Source organism: Pongo pygmaeus, chromosome 20 (assembly GCF_028885625.2).
Source record: "Pongo pygmaeus isolate AG05252 chromosome 20, NHGRI_mPonPyg2-v2.0_pri, whole genome shotgun sequence".
Taxonomy (NCBI): domain Eukaryota; kingdom Metazoa; phylum Chordata; class Mammalia; order Primates; family Hominidae; genus Pongo; species Pongo pygmaeus.
Genome location: NC_072393.2, coordinates 2,882,795 through 2,899,355, shown reverse-complemented (window position 1 = coordinate 2,899,355; position 16,561 = coordinate 2,882,795). Strand labels below are relative to the sequence as shown.

At 54.5% G+C, this 16,561-nt stretch overlaps 1 protein-coding gene across 6 annotated transcripts in view; it reads left to right on the top strand.

Moving 5' to 3' along the window:
- Nucleotides 1-445: 445 nt before the first annotated feature.
- TLE2 (TLE family member 2, transcriptional corepressor) overlaps nt 446-16,561 on the top strand; it is a 32,437-nt gene continuing 16,321 nt past the window's right edge. For 2 of the 6 annotated variants that reach the window (XM_054463027.2, XM_054463025.2), the window contains exons 1-10: nt 448-864; nt 941-1,038; nt 1,357-1,420; nt 1,877-1,921; nt 4,923-4,985; nt 10,161-10,235; nt 10,465-10,648; nt 12,098-12,117; nt 14,498-14,605; nt 16,329-16,373. In XM_054463027.2, the coding sequence (XP_054319002.1) occupies nt 841-864; nt 941-1,038; nt 1,357-1,420; nt 1,877-1,921; nt 4,923-4,985; nt 10,161-10,235; nt 10,465-10,648; nt 12,098-12,117; nt 14,498-14,605; nt 16,329-16,373 (726 nt within the window). In that variant the 5' untranslated portion in view covers nt 448-840. Of the gene's footprint in view, nt 865-940; nt 1,039-1,356; nt 1,421-1,876; nt 1,922-4,922; nt 4,986-10,160; nt 10,649-12,097; nt 12,118-14,497; nt 14,606-16,328; nt 16,374-16,561 lie in introns of all 6 variants that reach the window. The other 4 variants (XM_054463024.2, XM_054463022.2, XM_054463026.2 and 1 more) reach the window with 3 other exon arrangements.

Below are 16,561 nucleotides of genomic sequence, written 5' to 3'. Positions count from 1 at the left end.
CCGGCATGACCTGGGAAGCGGTGTTCGCTGTGAGATTCCCTTTCTGGCAGGGTTCCCTGCCAGCGCTTGGCAAGGCTGCGTCCTCCTGACCCTTCAATCTCAGCCCAATGTCACTTGCTCAGAAAAGCCATTTCCGACTCCAGACCGGCCCCCGCTCCCCGCAAGCCCCCTCTCCCCCCACGGTGGGTAACACGGTGTGAATTTCTTCACTGGTTTTTCTTCTCCCGCCCCTCCGGGAGGGGGTGGGGACCCTGTTTTAAGGCACTGGGCGCCTCCCCACCCGGCCTCAGTTTCCCCAACGGCCCAGGGCCTGAAAGAAGGGGGCGAGTGCCCGGGGGCCGGGGTGGCGCGGGCGCGGGGAGGGGCGGCGCGCGCGGGGGTGGGCGCGGGGCGGGCCGCGGGCGCGTGGGGGCGGCGGCGCCACCTTAAGGCGGCTCAGCCCGCGGCTCCCGGCCGAGCCCCGCCGGAGGGAGGCGGCTCCGCGCGGGGCCCGCCGCCCGCGCCGCCGCCGCCGCCGAAACCCGGCCGCGGCGCGCCCGACCTTCTGCGCCGGCTGCTGCGGCCACCCTCACCGCGCTCCCGCCCCAGCCGCTGCCCCCGCCCGCCCCGCTCGCCCCGCGCACCCCGCGCGCCCCAGCCCGGGGAGGGGCTCCCACGACCCCGGGCGCGCGCGCTTGGGGGCGCGCCAGGGACTCCAGGGTCCCTTGCCCCGCGCCGCCTCTCCCTCCTCCCTCTTTCTTCGGGCAGCCTTCCCACCACCCCACTTCAGCCTCCCCCACTCTTGCCGCCTCCATATCATCAAGCTCTGGTGGCGCTTGGGGGGCTTTTCGGATCGGCAGGATGTACCCCCAGGGAAGGCACCCGGTGAGTGGGGACTGCGGGGAGGGGGCCCCCAGTGTCCGGGAACTCAGACCCTGACGTTTCCCCCAAACCCCCCCAGACCCCGCTCCAGTCCGGCCAACCCTTCAAGTTCTCGATCTTGGAGATCTGCGACCGCATCAAAGAAGAATTCCAGTTTCTCCAGGCTCAGTACCACAGGTGAGGGGGGGCCCCAGGGGCCGCGGGAGTTCACCTGGGCGCCGGGGCAGGGCGAGGCCCCCGAGGTGTAGGGCGGGGAGGAGGGGCTCCCTGTCGGGGGGTGGTGCGCGAGAAAGGCCTCCAGGTGGAAGCGCAGGTGCGGAGGGGTCTGGGGACAGTCAGAGCTGGGGCATTTGGAGCCCAGGAAGGGGCGGGGAGGGACTGGGACAGGAGGTGGGGGGAGGTCTGTAAGGAAGTCGGGAGGAGGAGATCCAGCCCTTCACTTTGGAAGCCGGCCCACATGGGGCGGGTGGGAGCCCCTTGCCCTCTCCTTTTCAGCCTCAAGCTCGAATGTGAGAAGCTGGCCAGCGAGAAGACGGAAATGCAGCGACATTATGTCATGGTGAGCGCACTTATGATGCCAGGGTGAGGGGAGAGGCAGGCAGGGCTTTGAGTCACGGTGGACTCTGGGGTAGGTCCCTGCCCCACTCCGAGCCTCTTCTTCCCTGTCTGTACATTGGGCGGGTTGGGATTTCAGGCTCTCTAGGGGGGTCCTCCCAGCTCTGGGAACAGGGAGACAGGGAGGACCCCTCGCCTAATGGGAGTCTCTGTCGGGCCAGGGCCTCTGGACACTTCCTACCTGCCCTGCCTCTCTGGGGAGAATAGAGGGGGCCCTTCCAGGCAGAGCCCCCGTTTCCTCCTCTGGGCTTCTCCTCTGGGACCCCGTGGAGCTGGGGGGGCTCTGCTTTCTGCTGTGATCCCCTGAACCTGGGGACTCTTGGAAGACCCTGGCATCACCTGTCTGGAGGAGGGCACCCATCTCCACCCTAGACATTCTTAGTTGGTCTTTCCTTTGCAGTATTATGAGATGTCTTACGGGCTCAACATTGAAATGCATAAGCAGGTAACTGGGTTGGGGTTAAGCGTGTTCAGGAGGGAGGGTGGGGGTCTGGAAGCCCTGAGAAGGACCCAGTGTGGGCAGCCGGGGCCAGAGCAGACCTAGGGAACACGGGTCTCATCCTGAAATCTCCGCAGAGGTCACAGAGGGCCCATCTGGGACCAGGAAGACAGATTTCAGCCTCATGGAAGGAAAATGAGTCCCACCTTCTGAAGACAGTATCTAGCAGTTGGAGCATCCAGCAGAGAGGCAGGCTGTGGGCAGGGGCCACCAGGCATCCCCATCAAGGAGGGCACGTCGCAGAGGCAGGGCAGCCAGGCCAGGGAGGCTGTGGAAGTGACTTCTGTCCTAGGAGGGAGCTGGATGGCCACTCTTAGAGGTCCCTTTCAACCCAGAGAGTCTGAAGTTTTGAGATGGACCCCAGGTTCTGCTGCTGCTTTGAAGCTTCTGAGATTGGTCTCAGAGTGATTGGCTGGAAGGTTCCGAGATTGTTCTCCAGGCCCTGAATTTGATGCCATGGTTCAGACTGTGACCCCACTACTCCAAAATAGACCTCAAAACTCTGTGGCTGTCTTCAGGGCTTTGAGATTGAATTGATGCCAGTGTCATAAGGCTCTGAGCCTCTTCTGGAGCTTCTCAGTGTGATCCAAGGTTCTGAGACAGACCTCAGGGTTCTGAAATAGACCTCAGGGTTCTGAGATTGACCTCAGGGTTCAGAGATAGACCTCAGGGTTCTGAGATTGACCTCAGTGTTCTGAGATAGACCTCAAGGTTCTGAGGTAGACCTCAGGGTTCTGAGATAGACCTCAAATTTCTGAAATTGACCTCAGGGTTCTGAGATAGACCTCAAGGTTCTGAGATAGACCTCAAGGTTCTGAGGTAGACCTCAGGGTTCTGAGATAGACCTCAAATTTCTGAAATTGACCTCAGGGTTCTGAGATAGACCTCAAGGTTCTGAGATAGACCTCAAGGTTCTGAGGTAGACCTCAGGGTTCTGAGATAGACCTCAAATTTCTGAAATTGACCTCAGGGTTCTGAGATAGACCTCAAGGTTCTGAGATAGACCTCAGGGTTCTGAGATTGTCCTGTCTGTGTACTGAGATGTGTTAAAAGGTTCTGAGGCTGTTCCTGAACTTGTGATCTCAGGGTTCAGAGATAGACCTCAGGATTCAGAGACAGACCTCAGGGTTCTGAGATTGACTTCAGGGTTCTGAGATTGACCTCAAGGTTCTGAGGTAGACCTCAGGGTTCTGAGATAGACCTCAAATTTCTGAAATTGACCTCAGGGTTCTGAGATAGACCTCAAGGTCCTGAGATAGACCTCAGGGTTCTGAGATAGACCTCAGGGTCCTGAGATAGACCTCAGGGTTCTGAGATAGACCTCAGGGTTCAGAGATAGACCTCAAGGGTCAGAGATAGACCTCAGGTTCTGAGATTGACTTCAGGGTTCTGAGATTGACCTCAAGGTTCAGAGGTAGACCTCAGGGTTCTGAGATTGACTTCAAGGTTGTGAGACTCACCTCAAGGTTCTGAGACTGACCTCAGGGTTCTGAGATTATCGTATCTATGTGCTGAGATGGGTTAAAAGGTTCTGAGTCTATTCCTGAACTTCTGATCTCAAGGTTCTGAGATAGACCCAAAGATTTTTTTTTTTTTTTTTTTTAATTTAGAGACAGAGTTTCACTTTTGTTGCCCAGGCTGGAGTGCAATGACCCGATCTTGGCTCACTGCAACCTCCACCTCCTGAGTTCAAGCGCTTCTTCTGCCTCAGCCTCCCGAGGAGCTGGGATTACAGGCGCCTGCTACCATGCCTGGCTAATTTTTTGTATTTTTAGTAGAGACGGGGTTTCTCCATGTTGGCCAGGCTGGTCTTGAACTCCTGACCTCAGGTGACCCACCTGCCTCGGCCTCCCAAAGTGCTGGGATTACAGGAGTGAGCCATCTTGCCCGGCCAATAGACCCAAAGATTCTAAAATTGACTTTATTGGTCCATGCTTAATCCTGAGATCCTGAGACTGGCCAGTGGTTTCTAAAGGGATGAGAAGGGTCCCAAGCTTCTGAGCTTCATGGGCTCCTAGATTCTATCAGAATATTAGAATCAATGAGCAGAACCTTGTATTGGGACTTCCCGGTGGCTGGGAAGGAGAAGGGGGTGGGCTGGGAGTGTGGGGTGCCTGGAGTTGCCCACCCTGGCATGCTTTCCTGCATGTGTGAGCGTTCTGTTGGTTCTGATGTGGGCGGGAGGGGGCTTGTCTGCTGAAGCATGGCGCGGTCCCATGGGTCCATGCAATAGACCCCGCTTATGGGGTGCGGGACACCCTAGGATCCCAGTCCCACCCTCCTGGTGGGAAGAGGAGACACAGACTTCGCCAGACACACAGCACACCTGTAACTCAGGCAGAGGCAAAGCCCGCGGCCATTGTATGCCCGCCCCCTTCCCCACCCACACGCCTTCTCCTCTGCTCAGCCTCTTTGGGGCACCTGGGCCCAGACCCTCTCCAGATGAAATCCTTCCATTGAGTGTGGCGTGCTGAGATCTCCACCTGAAGGCATCCCCAGCTGGTAGATCAGTCCTGGGAAGCGGAGGAGACCAAGAGAGGGGCCTCACCTGGGACAGACGTGGGCCCAGCCGGGGCTGGAATCTGGGACTCCTGGCGGAGGCCCCTTTCCTTTGTTTCAGCTGAGCCCAGCACCTCTGAGCGCCTGCCTCCTGCAAATTCCTGGCGGGTGTGCGTCTGGCGGGTGGTGTATCTGTGACTCGTAGGACCTCAGCCCTGGTCTTCCCAGCTCCAGGCCACCCTGGGCCTCGCTCAGCTGAGCACGCAGCCTGGCGGGGCTCTGAATCCCACCTCGGCCCATGCCATGCTGGCCTGAGTTCCTTCTGTGCACCTGCGGGCGCCACCTCCCCAACCCTTCAGCTTTGCAAGCACCTGGTCCGCCTGGGAGTCCAGAGCTGGGTTGCAAATCTCTACCCCGCTCCAAGCTTCCTCTCCTTGCTTCCTGCCAGGCGGAGATTGTGAAGCGTCTGAGCGGTATCTGCGCTCAGATTATCCCTTTCCTGACCCAGGAGGTGAGTGTGCCTGGGGGTGGGGGGAGGAGGGGAAGGGAGCCGGAAGAAGACGGGAGGGGGTAGGTCTGGGCGAGGACGCCCCAGGCACTGATTCTGCTGCGTAGCCTGCAGCACGGATAGAGACCGTTTTTCCACTGCAGCAGTCCTGCAGCCCTGAGGCCAGGCATCCCGATGGGACAGGGGCTGCAGGGATGGAGGGAGGTGTTGGCTGAGGGTGAGGACTGGGGGCTTTTTTCCCCTTTGATCGGAAGCAAGGCATAGAGCTGACCCCCTCAAGCCCTGCAAGTTGGCTGCCTGGGTCTGAATCCTGGCTGTGTGGCCTCAGGCAGGACACTTGTCTCTCTGTTTTTTCAGTAGCGTAGGTGTGAAGTTGAGATGAGCTCATACACCCAGGGTGCTGATGATGGGTGCGCTTACTCAGCACCCGATGAAAGTTAACCCTGCCGTCTTGCTAGAAGAAATCAGTGAGGGACAAACACTGGGTGATCCACTCCTAGGAGGTGCCACGGTCGTCAGGTTCACTGAGACAGAAAGCAGAATGGGGGGTGCCAGGGGTTGGGGAGGGGACAGGGAGTGAGTGTTTCATGGGGACAGAAATTCAGTTTGGGAAGATGGGAAAATTCTGGAGATGGTGCTGGGGATGGCTGCACAACCGTGTATGTGCTTTATGCTGCTGAGCTGTGCACTTACAAATGGTTAAAATGGCCTATAATTCGGCCAGGTGCGGTGGCTCATGCCTGTAATCCCAGCATTTTGGGAGGCCGAGGCAGGTGGATCACCAGAGGTCAGGAGTTCGAGACCAGCCTGTCCAACATGGTGAAACCCTGTGCTAAAACTTAAAAAAAAAAAAGAATTAACCGGGCGTGGTGGTGTGTGCCTGTAATCCCAGCTACTCGGGAGGCTGAGGCATGAGAATTGCTTGAACTCAGGAGGCGGAGGTTGCAGTGAGCAGAGATTGTGCCACTGCACTCCAGCCTGGGTGACAGAGTTAGACTCTGTCTCAAAAAAAAAAAAAAAAAAAAAAAAAAAAAGTACCTTTGCACTGTTTATTTCTTTCTTTCTTTCTTTCTTTCTTTCTTTCTTTTTTTTGTGAGATGGATTCTTGCTCTCTTGCCCAGGCTGGAGTGCAGTGGCATGATCTTGGCCCACTGCAACCTCCACCTCCTGGGTTCAAGCAATTCTCATGCCTCAGCCTCCTGAGTAGCTGGGATTACAGGCGTGCACCACCATGCCCAGCTAATTTTTGTATTTTTAGTAGAGACGGGTCTCCCTATGTTGCCCGGGCTGGTCTCGAACCCCCGGACTCAAGCAATCCGCCCGTGTCAGCCTCCGAGTGTTGGGTTTACAGTGTGAGCCACTGTACCCAGCCTGCACTGTCCCTGTTTCTGTGTGGTACGTTCTCTCTTCAGAGAGACATGAAAGATAGTTCTACTTCAGAGTGGATAAACTGGGAGGACCTTAATGCCTTGAGGACCAAACCCAGAAGGGAGATGCTCAGTTTGGTTCACATTCCACTGAGTTTGAGATTTCTGGAAGCTTGGGGTGGGGAGAGGTCCTGTGTAGACACAGAACATAAAGAGTATCTGCAGCGGAAGGTGGGGACAAGGTGGTCCAGAGAAAGGCAAGAGCTACAAGTTTAGGTAGGCCGAGCGCAGTGGCTCACGCCTGTAATCCCAGCACTTTGGGAGGCCAAGGTGTGCGGATCATGAGGTCAGGAGTTTGAGACCAACCTGGCCAGTATGGTGAAACCTCATTTCTACTAAAAATACAAAAATTAGCTGGGCTAGTCCCAGCTACTCGGGAGGCTGAGGCAGGAGAATGGCTTGAACCCGGGAGGTGGAAGTTGCAGTGAGCCGAGATCGTGCCATTGCACTCCAGCTTGGGCAACAGAGCGAGATTCTGTCTCAAAAAAAAGAAGTTTAGGTAAAATGATTGTTGAAAGGAATGAGTAAAGGCACACATTTCCAGGAATTAGCAAACTGCAGCTCGAGGGCCAGCTCCAGCCCTCCACTTGTTTTTGCAAATAGTTTTATTGATACAGCCACGCCCACTCATGTACATATCATTTCCAGCAGCTTTCCCACTGCAGTGACAGAGTTTGGTAGTTGCAACAGAGACCTCTGGCCTGCAGAGGGAAAATATTTTCACTCTCTGGCCCTTTCTAGAAAGTCTTCCAACCCATCCTACACACACCCACACACAGGTGCACCACCATGGGAGCTCTGTATCCGCATCCTGATACCTCCTTGGTGGAGACAGCCCAGATGTCTGTCTTCAGGAGCGTGTATACACAAGCAGCCTCAGAGTGCATACAGTGGAATATACTACTGTTCCGCTATCCTACACGGCAGTCACCAGCCCCGTGTGATCATTTACATTTATGTTAACTATTAATAATATTTAAATCTATTATTTTTTTCCTAAAATTTTTTTTTTTTTTTTTTTTTTTTTTTGAGACAGAGTCTTGCTCTGTCGCCCAGGCTGGAGTGCAATGGCACGATCTCGGCTCACTGCAATCTCTGCCTCCCGGGTTCAAGCAATTCTTCCGCCTCAGCCTCCCGAGTAGTTGGGATTACAGGCGCCCATCATCATGCCGGCTAATTTTTGTATTTTTGTAGAGAGAGGGTTTCACTATGTTGGCCAGGCTGGTCTCGAACTCCTGACCTCAGGTGATCCATCTGGCTTGGACTCCCAAAGTGCTGGGATTACAGGTGTGAGCCACTGCACCTGGCCTAAAAAAAATTATTTTTTACAAAAATTAGCTGGTCTTGGTGGCACGTACCTGTAATCCCAGCTACTCGGGAGGCTGAGGCAGGAGAATTGCTTGAACCTGGGAGGCAGAGGTTAGAGTGAGCTGAGATCACGCCACTGCATTCCAGCTTGGGCGACAGAGCGAGACTCCGGCTTACATAAGTACATATATATATATAATGTAACAGAGAGGGAATTCTCACCATGTTGCCCAGGCTGGTCTCAAACTCTTGGACTCACGTAATCTTCCCACTCTGGCATCCTAAAGTACTGGGATTACAGGCATGAGCCACTGCACCCGACCTGAAATCTATTAAATTAATTTTATATTTATATTTAGGCCATGCACTGTGGCTCACACCTGTAATACCAGCACTTTGGGAGGCTGAGGGGGGCAAATCACTTGAGATCAGGAGTTCAAGACCAGCCTGGTCAACATGGTGAAACCCCATCTCTACTAAAAGTATGAAAATTAGTTGGACGTGGTGGTGCGTGCCTGTAATCTGAGCTACTTGGGAGGCTGAGGCAGGAGAATTGTTTGAACCTGGGAGGTGGAGGTTGCAGTGAGCCAAGAGCATGCCATTGTACTCCAGCCTGGGCAACAGAGTGAGACTACGTCTCAAAAAAGTAAAAATGAAAATAAGCCTATTAAATTTATTTTATATTTAAATTTATATTCACTTAAATTTAATAAAATTAAGCATTCTGTTCATCAGTTGCACCAGCCACATGTCAAATGCCTGATGGCCACACACATGGCCAGTGGCTTCTGTGTGGAACAGCAAAAATACAACATTTTATTTATTTCTTTTTTTTTGAGACAGAGTCTTGCTCTGTTGCCCAGGCTAGAGTGCATGGCACGATCTTGGCTCACTGCAACCTCTAACTCCCAGGTTCAAGTGTTTCTCCTGCCCCAGCCTCCCGAGTAGCTGGGATTACAGGTGCGTGCCACCATGCCTGACTAATTTTTGTACTTTTAGTAGAGATGGGGTTTCACCATCTTGGTCAGGTTGGTCTCGAACTCCTGATCTTGTGATCCACCTGCCTCAGCCTCCCAAAGTGCTGGGATTACAGGTGTGAGTCATCATGCCCGGCCCCCCCCCCTTTTTTTTTTTTTTTTTTGAGACTGAGTCTCACTCAGTCGCCCAGGCTGTAGTACAGTGGCGCAATCTTGGCTCACTGCAACCTCTGCCTCTTGGGTTCAAGTGATTCTCTGTGTCAGCCTCACGAGTAGCTGGTATTATAGGCACCCGCCGCCACGTCTGGCTAATTTTTTTTGTATTTTTGGTAGAGATAGGGTTTCACCATGTTGGCCAGGCTGGTCTTGAACTCCTGACCCCAAGTGATCCGCCCATCTTGGCCTCCCAAAGTGCTGTGATTACAGGCATGAGCCGCCGCGGCCGGCCCAGATATAACATTTTCTCACAGCAGAGTCCCACAGCTCTGAAAGCTGAATATGCTGCCGCCACCCACCACATCATGGAAGAAGCTTAAAATGTTTGCTGAGAGAGGCCAGACGCCAAAGAGAACACAGAGAATGAGCCCACAACGTAGTTGAAAACGGACAAATCCACGCAGGTTTAGGAAGGCGATCGTAGGAGGCAGAATTATACAGAAAAACAAAGAAATTATTGTCATGAAGGTGGAGAAGGGAGGGTGTTCTGATGGCAGGGAGTGTAGGGGGCTCCTGGAGTCTGGTACTTTCTGTTACTTAACCTAGGAGGAGGGTCCATGGTGCTGATTTATCACAGTGTTTTTTTTTTTTCCTTGGGGGTAGTTTTACCACCAGGAGACGTCTGTGGTTGTCACAACTGGGGGTGCCCCTGGCATGGAGTGGGTGGAGGTCAGGGATACTGCTCAGCTCCTTGCAGTGCCCGGAACGGCCCCGCCCCAGAGAACGATCCAGCCCCAAATGTCTTCGATGCCCCAAAGGAGAGACTGTGATTTGTAATTTTCTTTTTTTCTTGAGACGGAGTCTCGCTCTGTCACCCAGGCTGGAATGCATTGGCACGATCTCAGCTCCCTGCAACCTCCACCTCCCGGGTTCAAGCGATTCTCCTGCCTCAGCCTCCTGAGTAGCTGGGATTACAGGTGTTTCACCATGTTGGCCAGGCTGGTCTCGAACTCCTGGCCTCAGGTGATCTGCCTACCTCAGCCTCCCAAAGTGCTGGGATTCCAGGCGTGAGCCACCACGCCCGGCCTGATTTGTAATTATTCTACCTGCACTTAGGTTTGGTTTCTTTCTCTGTGCTTATTTCAGAATTCCAAAAGGAAAGGGAGAGAGTGAGGGAGAAAAAGATAAAAGAGAAATGGGAGTACCGGGGCAAAGATGAAAGGTGGCGGGGAGAGGTCAGGCCCCCAAGGGCACCGTTAGCGTGAGCAGGGGCTCAGTGTACCCTCTACCTGGTCCCTCCCACCCGCCAGCATCAGCAGCAGGTGCTCCAGGCCGTAGAGCGTGCCAAGCAGGTCACCGTGGGGGAGCTGAACAGCCTCATCGGGGTGAGTCTAGCCCCTGCCCTGCCATGGGGAGACGCCCACTCCCAGGTCCCTGGCACCCACCCAGGAGGTGTTAAAGCTGGGGGTGGTGTGTGGGCCTCGGCTCCGGCGGTCCTGGGAACCCTAGGGGCATATGCTGTGCTTAGGTCCCATCCCCTGTGTCTACCTCTTGGGCTGGGGACCGCTGGGCTCCTGCCGCCCCCCGCCCCGGCCCATCCTGCCTCCTTTCTAGCAGCAGCAGCTCCAGCCGCTGTCCCACCACGCACCCCCTGTACCCCTCACCCCCCGCCCAGCCGGGCTGGTGGGTGGCAGTGCTACAGGGCTGCTTGCCCTGTCTGGAGCCCTGGCCGCCCAGGCTCAGCTGGCCGCGGCTGTCAAGGAGGACCGTGCGGGCGTGGAGGCCGAGGGGTCCAGAGGTGAGTGGGCAGCGCGGGGTGGCATTGGCTGGGGGGACGGGGCTGGGGAGGAGGACTGGAGGGCCAGGGCAGCGAACACATGAGCGTGAGGGGATGAAGTGGCTCATGCCTATAATCCCAACAATTTGGGAGGCTGAGGTGGGAGGATCGCTTGAGCCCAGGACTTCATGACCAGCCTGGGCAACAGAGCGAGACCCCGTCTCTACAAAAATTTAAAAATTTGCTGGGTGTGGTGGTGCACACCTGTATTCTCAGCTACTTAGGAGGCTGAGGTGGGAGGATCACTTGAGGCCGGGAGTTAGAAGCCAGCCCAAGCAACATAGCAAGATGCCATCTCTATGAAAAATTTAAAAATTAGCCAAGCATAGGCCGGGCATGGTGGCTTATGTCTGTAATCCCAGCACTTTGGGAGGCTGAGGTGGCTGGATCACCTGAGGCCAGGAGTTCGAGAGCAGCCTGGCCAACATGGGAAAACCTCATCTCTACTAAAAATACAAAAAAAAATTAGGCGGGAGTGGTGGCGGGTGCCTGTAATCTCAGCGACTCGGGAGGCTGAGGCAGGAGAATTGCTTGAACCTGGGAGGCGGAGGTTGCAGTGAGCGAAGATTATGCCACCGTACTCTAGCCTGAGTGAGAGAGTGAGACTCCGTCTCAAAAAATTAAAATAAATAAATAAATAAATAAATAAAAATAAATAGTCGGGCACGGTGGTTCACGCCTGTAATCCCAGCACTCTGGGAGACGGAGGTGGGCAGATCACCTGAGGTCAGGAGTTTGAGACCAGCCTGGTCAACGTGGCGAAAACTTGTCTCTACTAAAAATACAAAAATTAGGTGGGCATGGTGGTGGGTGCCTGTAATCTCAGCTACTCGGGAGGCTGAGGCAAGAGAATTGCTTGAACCTGGGAGGCAGAGGTTGCAGTGAGCCGAGTCCAGCCTGGGTGACTGAGCGAGACTCCGTCTCATTCATAAATAAATAAATAAATAAATAAATAAATAAATAAATAAATAAATGCCAAGCATGGTGGCATGCACCTGGAGTCCCAGCTATTCGGGAGGCTGAGATGGGACAGTCACTTGAGCCCAGGAGGTTGAGGCTGCAGTGAACTGTGACTGGGCCACTGTACTCCAGCCTGGACAACAGAGCAAGACCCCAACTCTTAAAGTGTGAGGGGATGAATGTGAGCGGCTGCAAGGCCCTGGGGTTCAACATCACCCCCAGTGGGCTGTGTGTCTTGAGGCAAGTCACTATCCCTCTCTGGGCATTGATCTGAACGCAGTAGAGGGATAATCCACCACTTGCAAGGGTGTTGGAAGGATAGAGAGACTCTGAGTGGGGTGGTGGGGGCGGGGGGCTTTATAAACTGTGGAGGGCTGTACTCTGGCGCCATGGATACAAACGCCTCATTCTTTCTCCTTCTTTCTCTTTATCTCATTCCCAATTTGCCAGTGGAGAGAGCCCCGAGCAGGGTAAGTGAGTGGCACCCTGGGACTCTCTCTATATTCTTGGGAGGCCGATGCTGGTTCTGAGCTGATGGGGCCTCAGAATGAGACCTAGGCGGAGCGTGGTGGCTCATGCCTGTGATCCCAGCACTTTGGTAGGCAGAGGTAGGAGAATCATTTGAGGCCAGGAGTTTGAGAACAGCCTGAGCAACATGGCAAAACTCCGTCTCTACAGAAAAATACAAAAAGTTAGCTGGGTGTGGTGGTCCATGCCTGTTGTGTCAGTTATTTGGGAGGCTGAGGTGGGAGGATCACTTGAGCCCAGAAAGCCAAGGCTGCAGGGAGCTGTGATCGTGCCACTGCACTCCAGCCCGGGTGACACAGTAAGACCCTGTCTCAAAAAAAAAGAAAGAAAGAGCCGGGCGCAGTGGCTCATGCCTGTAATCCCAGCACTTTGAGAGGCCGAGGCAGGTGGATCACAAGGTCAGGAGATCGAGACCATCCTGGTTAACACAGTGAAACCCCATCTCTACTAAAAATACAAAAAAAAAAAATTAGCCGGGCGTGGCGGCAGGCGCCTGTAGTCCCAGCTACTCGGGAGGCTGAGGCAGGAGAATGGCGTGAACCCGGGAGGCGGAGCTTGCATTGAGCCGAGATCACACCACTGCACTCCAGACTGGGCGACACAGCGAGACTCCATCTCAAAAAAAAAAAAAAAACCAGGCCAGGTGCGGGCCTGTAATCCCAGCACTTTGGGAGGCCAAGGTGGGCAGATCACTTGAGGCCAGGAGTTCAAAACCAGCCTGGCCAATATGGCAAAACCCTGTCTCTACTAAAAATTCAAAAATTAGGCGAATGTGGCGGCGGGTGCCTGTAATCCCAGCTACTCGGAGGCCAAGGCAGGAGAATCACTTGGACCTGGGAGACAGAGGTTGCAGTGAGCCGAAATTGCACCACCGCACTCCAGCCTGTGCGACAGTGTGAGACTCTGTCTCAAAAAACAACAGCAACGACAACAACAAAAAAACAGGATCCATAGCCAGGTTTCCTGAAGCCTTTCTGTGTGGGAGATGCCCACAAGGCTGTAGTGTTTAAAATTTTCTATCATGGCCGGGCGTAGTGGCTCACACCTATAATCCCAGCACTTTGGGAGGCCAAGGCGGGTGGATCACTTGAGGTCAGGAGTTCGAGACCAGCCTGGCCAACATGGCGAAACCATGTCTCTACTAAAAATACAAAATTAGCTGGGCGTGGTGGCACATGCCTGTAATCCCAGCTACTCGGGAGGCTGAGGCAGAAGAATGGCGTGAACCCGGGAGGCGGAGGTTGCAGTGAGCCGAGATTGCGCCACTGCACTCCGGCCTGGGCGACAGAGCGAGACTCCATCTCAAAAGAAAAAAAAATTTCAACCTCCAGCTTTTTTCGGGTAATTAAATAAATGAATGCATGACCTTGGACCCTTCTTCCCATCCTCACTTCCGTTCGTGTAGCCATCATCCATTCAGCAATATCTGTGGGTGCTCCCCAACAGAAATGTCATGTGAGCTGTGTCTGTAAGTTTTTCAAAAAATGGGTTAATTTTTTTTTTGAGACTGAGTCTCGCCCTGTCGCCCAGGCTGGAGTGCAGTGGTGCGATCTCGACTCACTGCAAGCTCCACCTCCTGGGTTCAAGTGATTCTCCTGCCTCAGTCTCCCAAGTAGCTGGGACTACAAGCGCCTGCCACCATGTCCGGCTAATTTTTTTTTCTTTTTTTTTGTATTTTTAGTAGAGACGAGGTTTCACCGTGTTAGCCAGGATGGTCTCGATCTCCTGACCTTGTGATCCGCCCGCCTCGGCATCCCAAAGTGCTGGGATTATAGGCGTGAGCCACTGCACCCGGCCAAAATGGTTTAATTTTGAAATAATTATAGATGTCAGAGAGTTTGCAGAAGAAGTAAGGCGCTGGTGGTTGCGGTGGCTCATGCCTGTAATCCCAGCACTTTGGGAGGCCAAGGTAGGTGGATCACCTGAGGTCAGGAGTTGGAGACAGGCCTGGCCAACACGGCGAAACCCTGTCTCTACTAAAAATACAAAAATTAGCTGGGCGTGGTGGTGGGTGCCTGTAATCCCAGCTACTGGGGAGGCTGAGGTAGGAGAATCGCTTGAACCCGGGAGGCGGGGGTCTCAGTGGGCCGAGATGGCTCCACTGCACTCCAGCCTGGGCAACAGAGCAAGACTCCGTCAAAAACAAAACAAAACAAAACCTTAGCACTGAGTCAGCCCTTGGAAGCTCCCATTTCCCAGATGGGAAGCTTGAGGTCCAGACCCTAATAATGGTGGGGGACCCTCAGTCTCGGCTGGATCACAATGCAATCTAGGAGCCCAGGGCCCTGACCTTTTCTCCCCCCGGCCTTTGTCTCTCCGCAGAGTGCATCTCCCTCGCCCCCTGAGAGTCTCGTGGAGGAGGAGCGACCGAGTGGCCCTGGTGGTGGTGGGAAGCAGAGAGCAGATGAGAAGGAGCTGTCAGGACCTTATGTGAGTGGGGACAGGTGCAGGACTGGGGTGGGCATGCATGCCCAGACCAGCCTGGCCCCTCAGAGCCTTCCAGAGCCCAGCTCTGGCCATGATTCTCTCACTCTGGAGCCTTCCATAGCTCCCTACTACTCAGAGTACTGACCAATCAGAGGAGATCCTGTAATGCAAGGCTTAACTCCAGTTGCTTGGAGTCTCTGTGGCCTCTTGGCCATACAGCCATTTTCCCACCCTCTAGCTTTTGCTCCAGCTGTTTTCTTTCCCTAGAACATACATGTTTTAGAAACCCGTTTTTCCATCAAGAAACAAAGTGCCATCTCCTACAGGAAGCCCTCCCTGACCACCTCCTAGAGGCTGGGACCTCGTCTCATTGCCAGACAGCTGCACACTTGTAGTTTCCAACTCTAGCATCCCAGGGGCCAGGCCGAATGTGGGGAATGGAGCTGTGGCCAGCTGGGGAGCCCCTTCTCCCACCTACAGGGGCAGCTGCAACTTGATCCCCGGAGACTAGCAGGCTCACTGTGGGCCAATATTGCTGTTTCTCAGAGAAGCCTTAAATCTTCCTTTTTACCTAATAGCTTTTTTTTGGCAATGAATTTTATTTGTTTATTTATTGAGGCGGAGTCTCGTTCTGTTGCCCAGTCTAGAGTGCAATGGCATGATCTCGGCTCACTGCAGCCTCCGCCTCCCGGGTTCAAGCGATTCTCCTGCCTCAGCCTACCCAGTAGCTGGGACTACAGGCACATGCCACCACACCTGGCTAATTTTTGTATTTTTAGTAGAGATCGGGTTTCACCGTGTTGGCTGAGCTGGTATCAAACTCCTGACCACAGGCGATCCACCTGCCTTGGTCTCCCAAAGTGCCAGGATTACAGGCATGAGCCACCACTCCCAGACGCAACAAATTTTCATTTAAAGAAGAAAACTGGGCATGGGAAGGGAGTCTAGGAGGACCCACCCACTGGGCAGATTTTGTCTTCCAGGCTGCAACCTTTTTTCTTACTTTCGTTTCCAGCCCAACCAGAGGTTGCCCTCAAGCCCAACATGTCAGTGGTGTCCCATCCCACCCCGCTTCCTGCCACAGTACCCAGGATAGTGTCGTTTGCATCAGCGAATAGAGTTGGAGCTTGGTCTTTCTTCCAAGGCAACGGGGAGCCATAGAGGGTTGCAGAGCAGAGGTGGGGATAGGTCTTAGGAAAATCTGTCTGGGGCCAGCTTGGAGGGTTGCCTGGAGGGGCAAGGCTGGAGGCCAGGAGCCCCAGGAAGGGATTGGGAGGGGATGAGGTCTGTCCTAGGGCTGTAGGATAGTGGATGGAAATGGCCGGAGAGATGGGTGAGACAGACATGCCTGAGAGACTGCTTGGCTTTGTGGGGTGAGATTGAGGAAGGCGGTGAGGATGATTGCTGGTCTCTGGCTCTCCCCTCACCATGCAGAGGGGTAAACTGAGGCCTGAGAGGGCCAGGAGTCACACAGGGCACTCATGTAGTCCACATCCTTCAAAGTCCTCTCCACAAGGTGCCCATCTGCCCTGCCTCCCCCCGTCCTTCCCGGATGCGAGCATGTGCAGCCTTCTCTTCTGCTCTGAGCAAACGGGCGCAGTGGTCTGAGAATCCCAGTCATGCCTCAGGGCTGGCTGGGCTCATTCCCGCAACTCCTGAGGAGCGGATAGGGGGTGTGGAGGCAGGGGCATGACCACAATGAGCTCTCTCCCCCATCTCCCCCCAGGAAAGCGACGAAGACAAGAGTGACTACAATCTGGTGGTGGATGAGGTGAGTCCAGGGGTCCAGCCTCTTCCCCTACTCTGGGCACAGAGCAAGGGGTGGGTTTTCTGGAATGGGAGGACCCAGAGGTAGTGGGGATCCTGGTTCCCCCCTCTTTGGGACAGCTGGGATGGGGCCAGGAAGCGTCGGCGACTCCGGGACACCTCTGGCTGACCTCCTCTCCATTACACACGGAG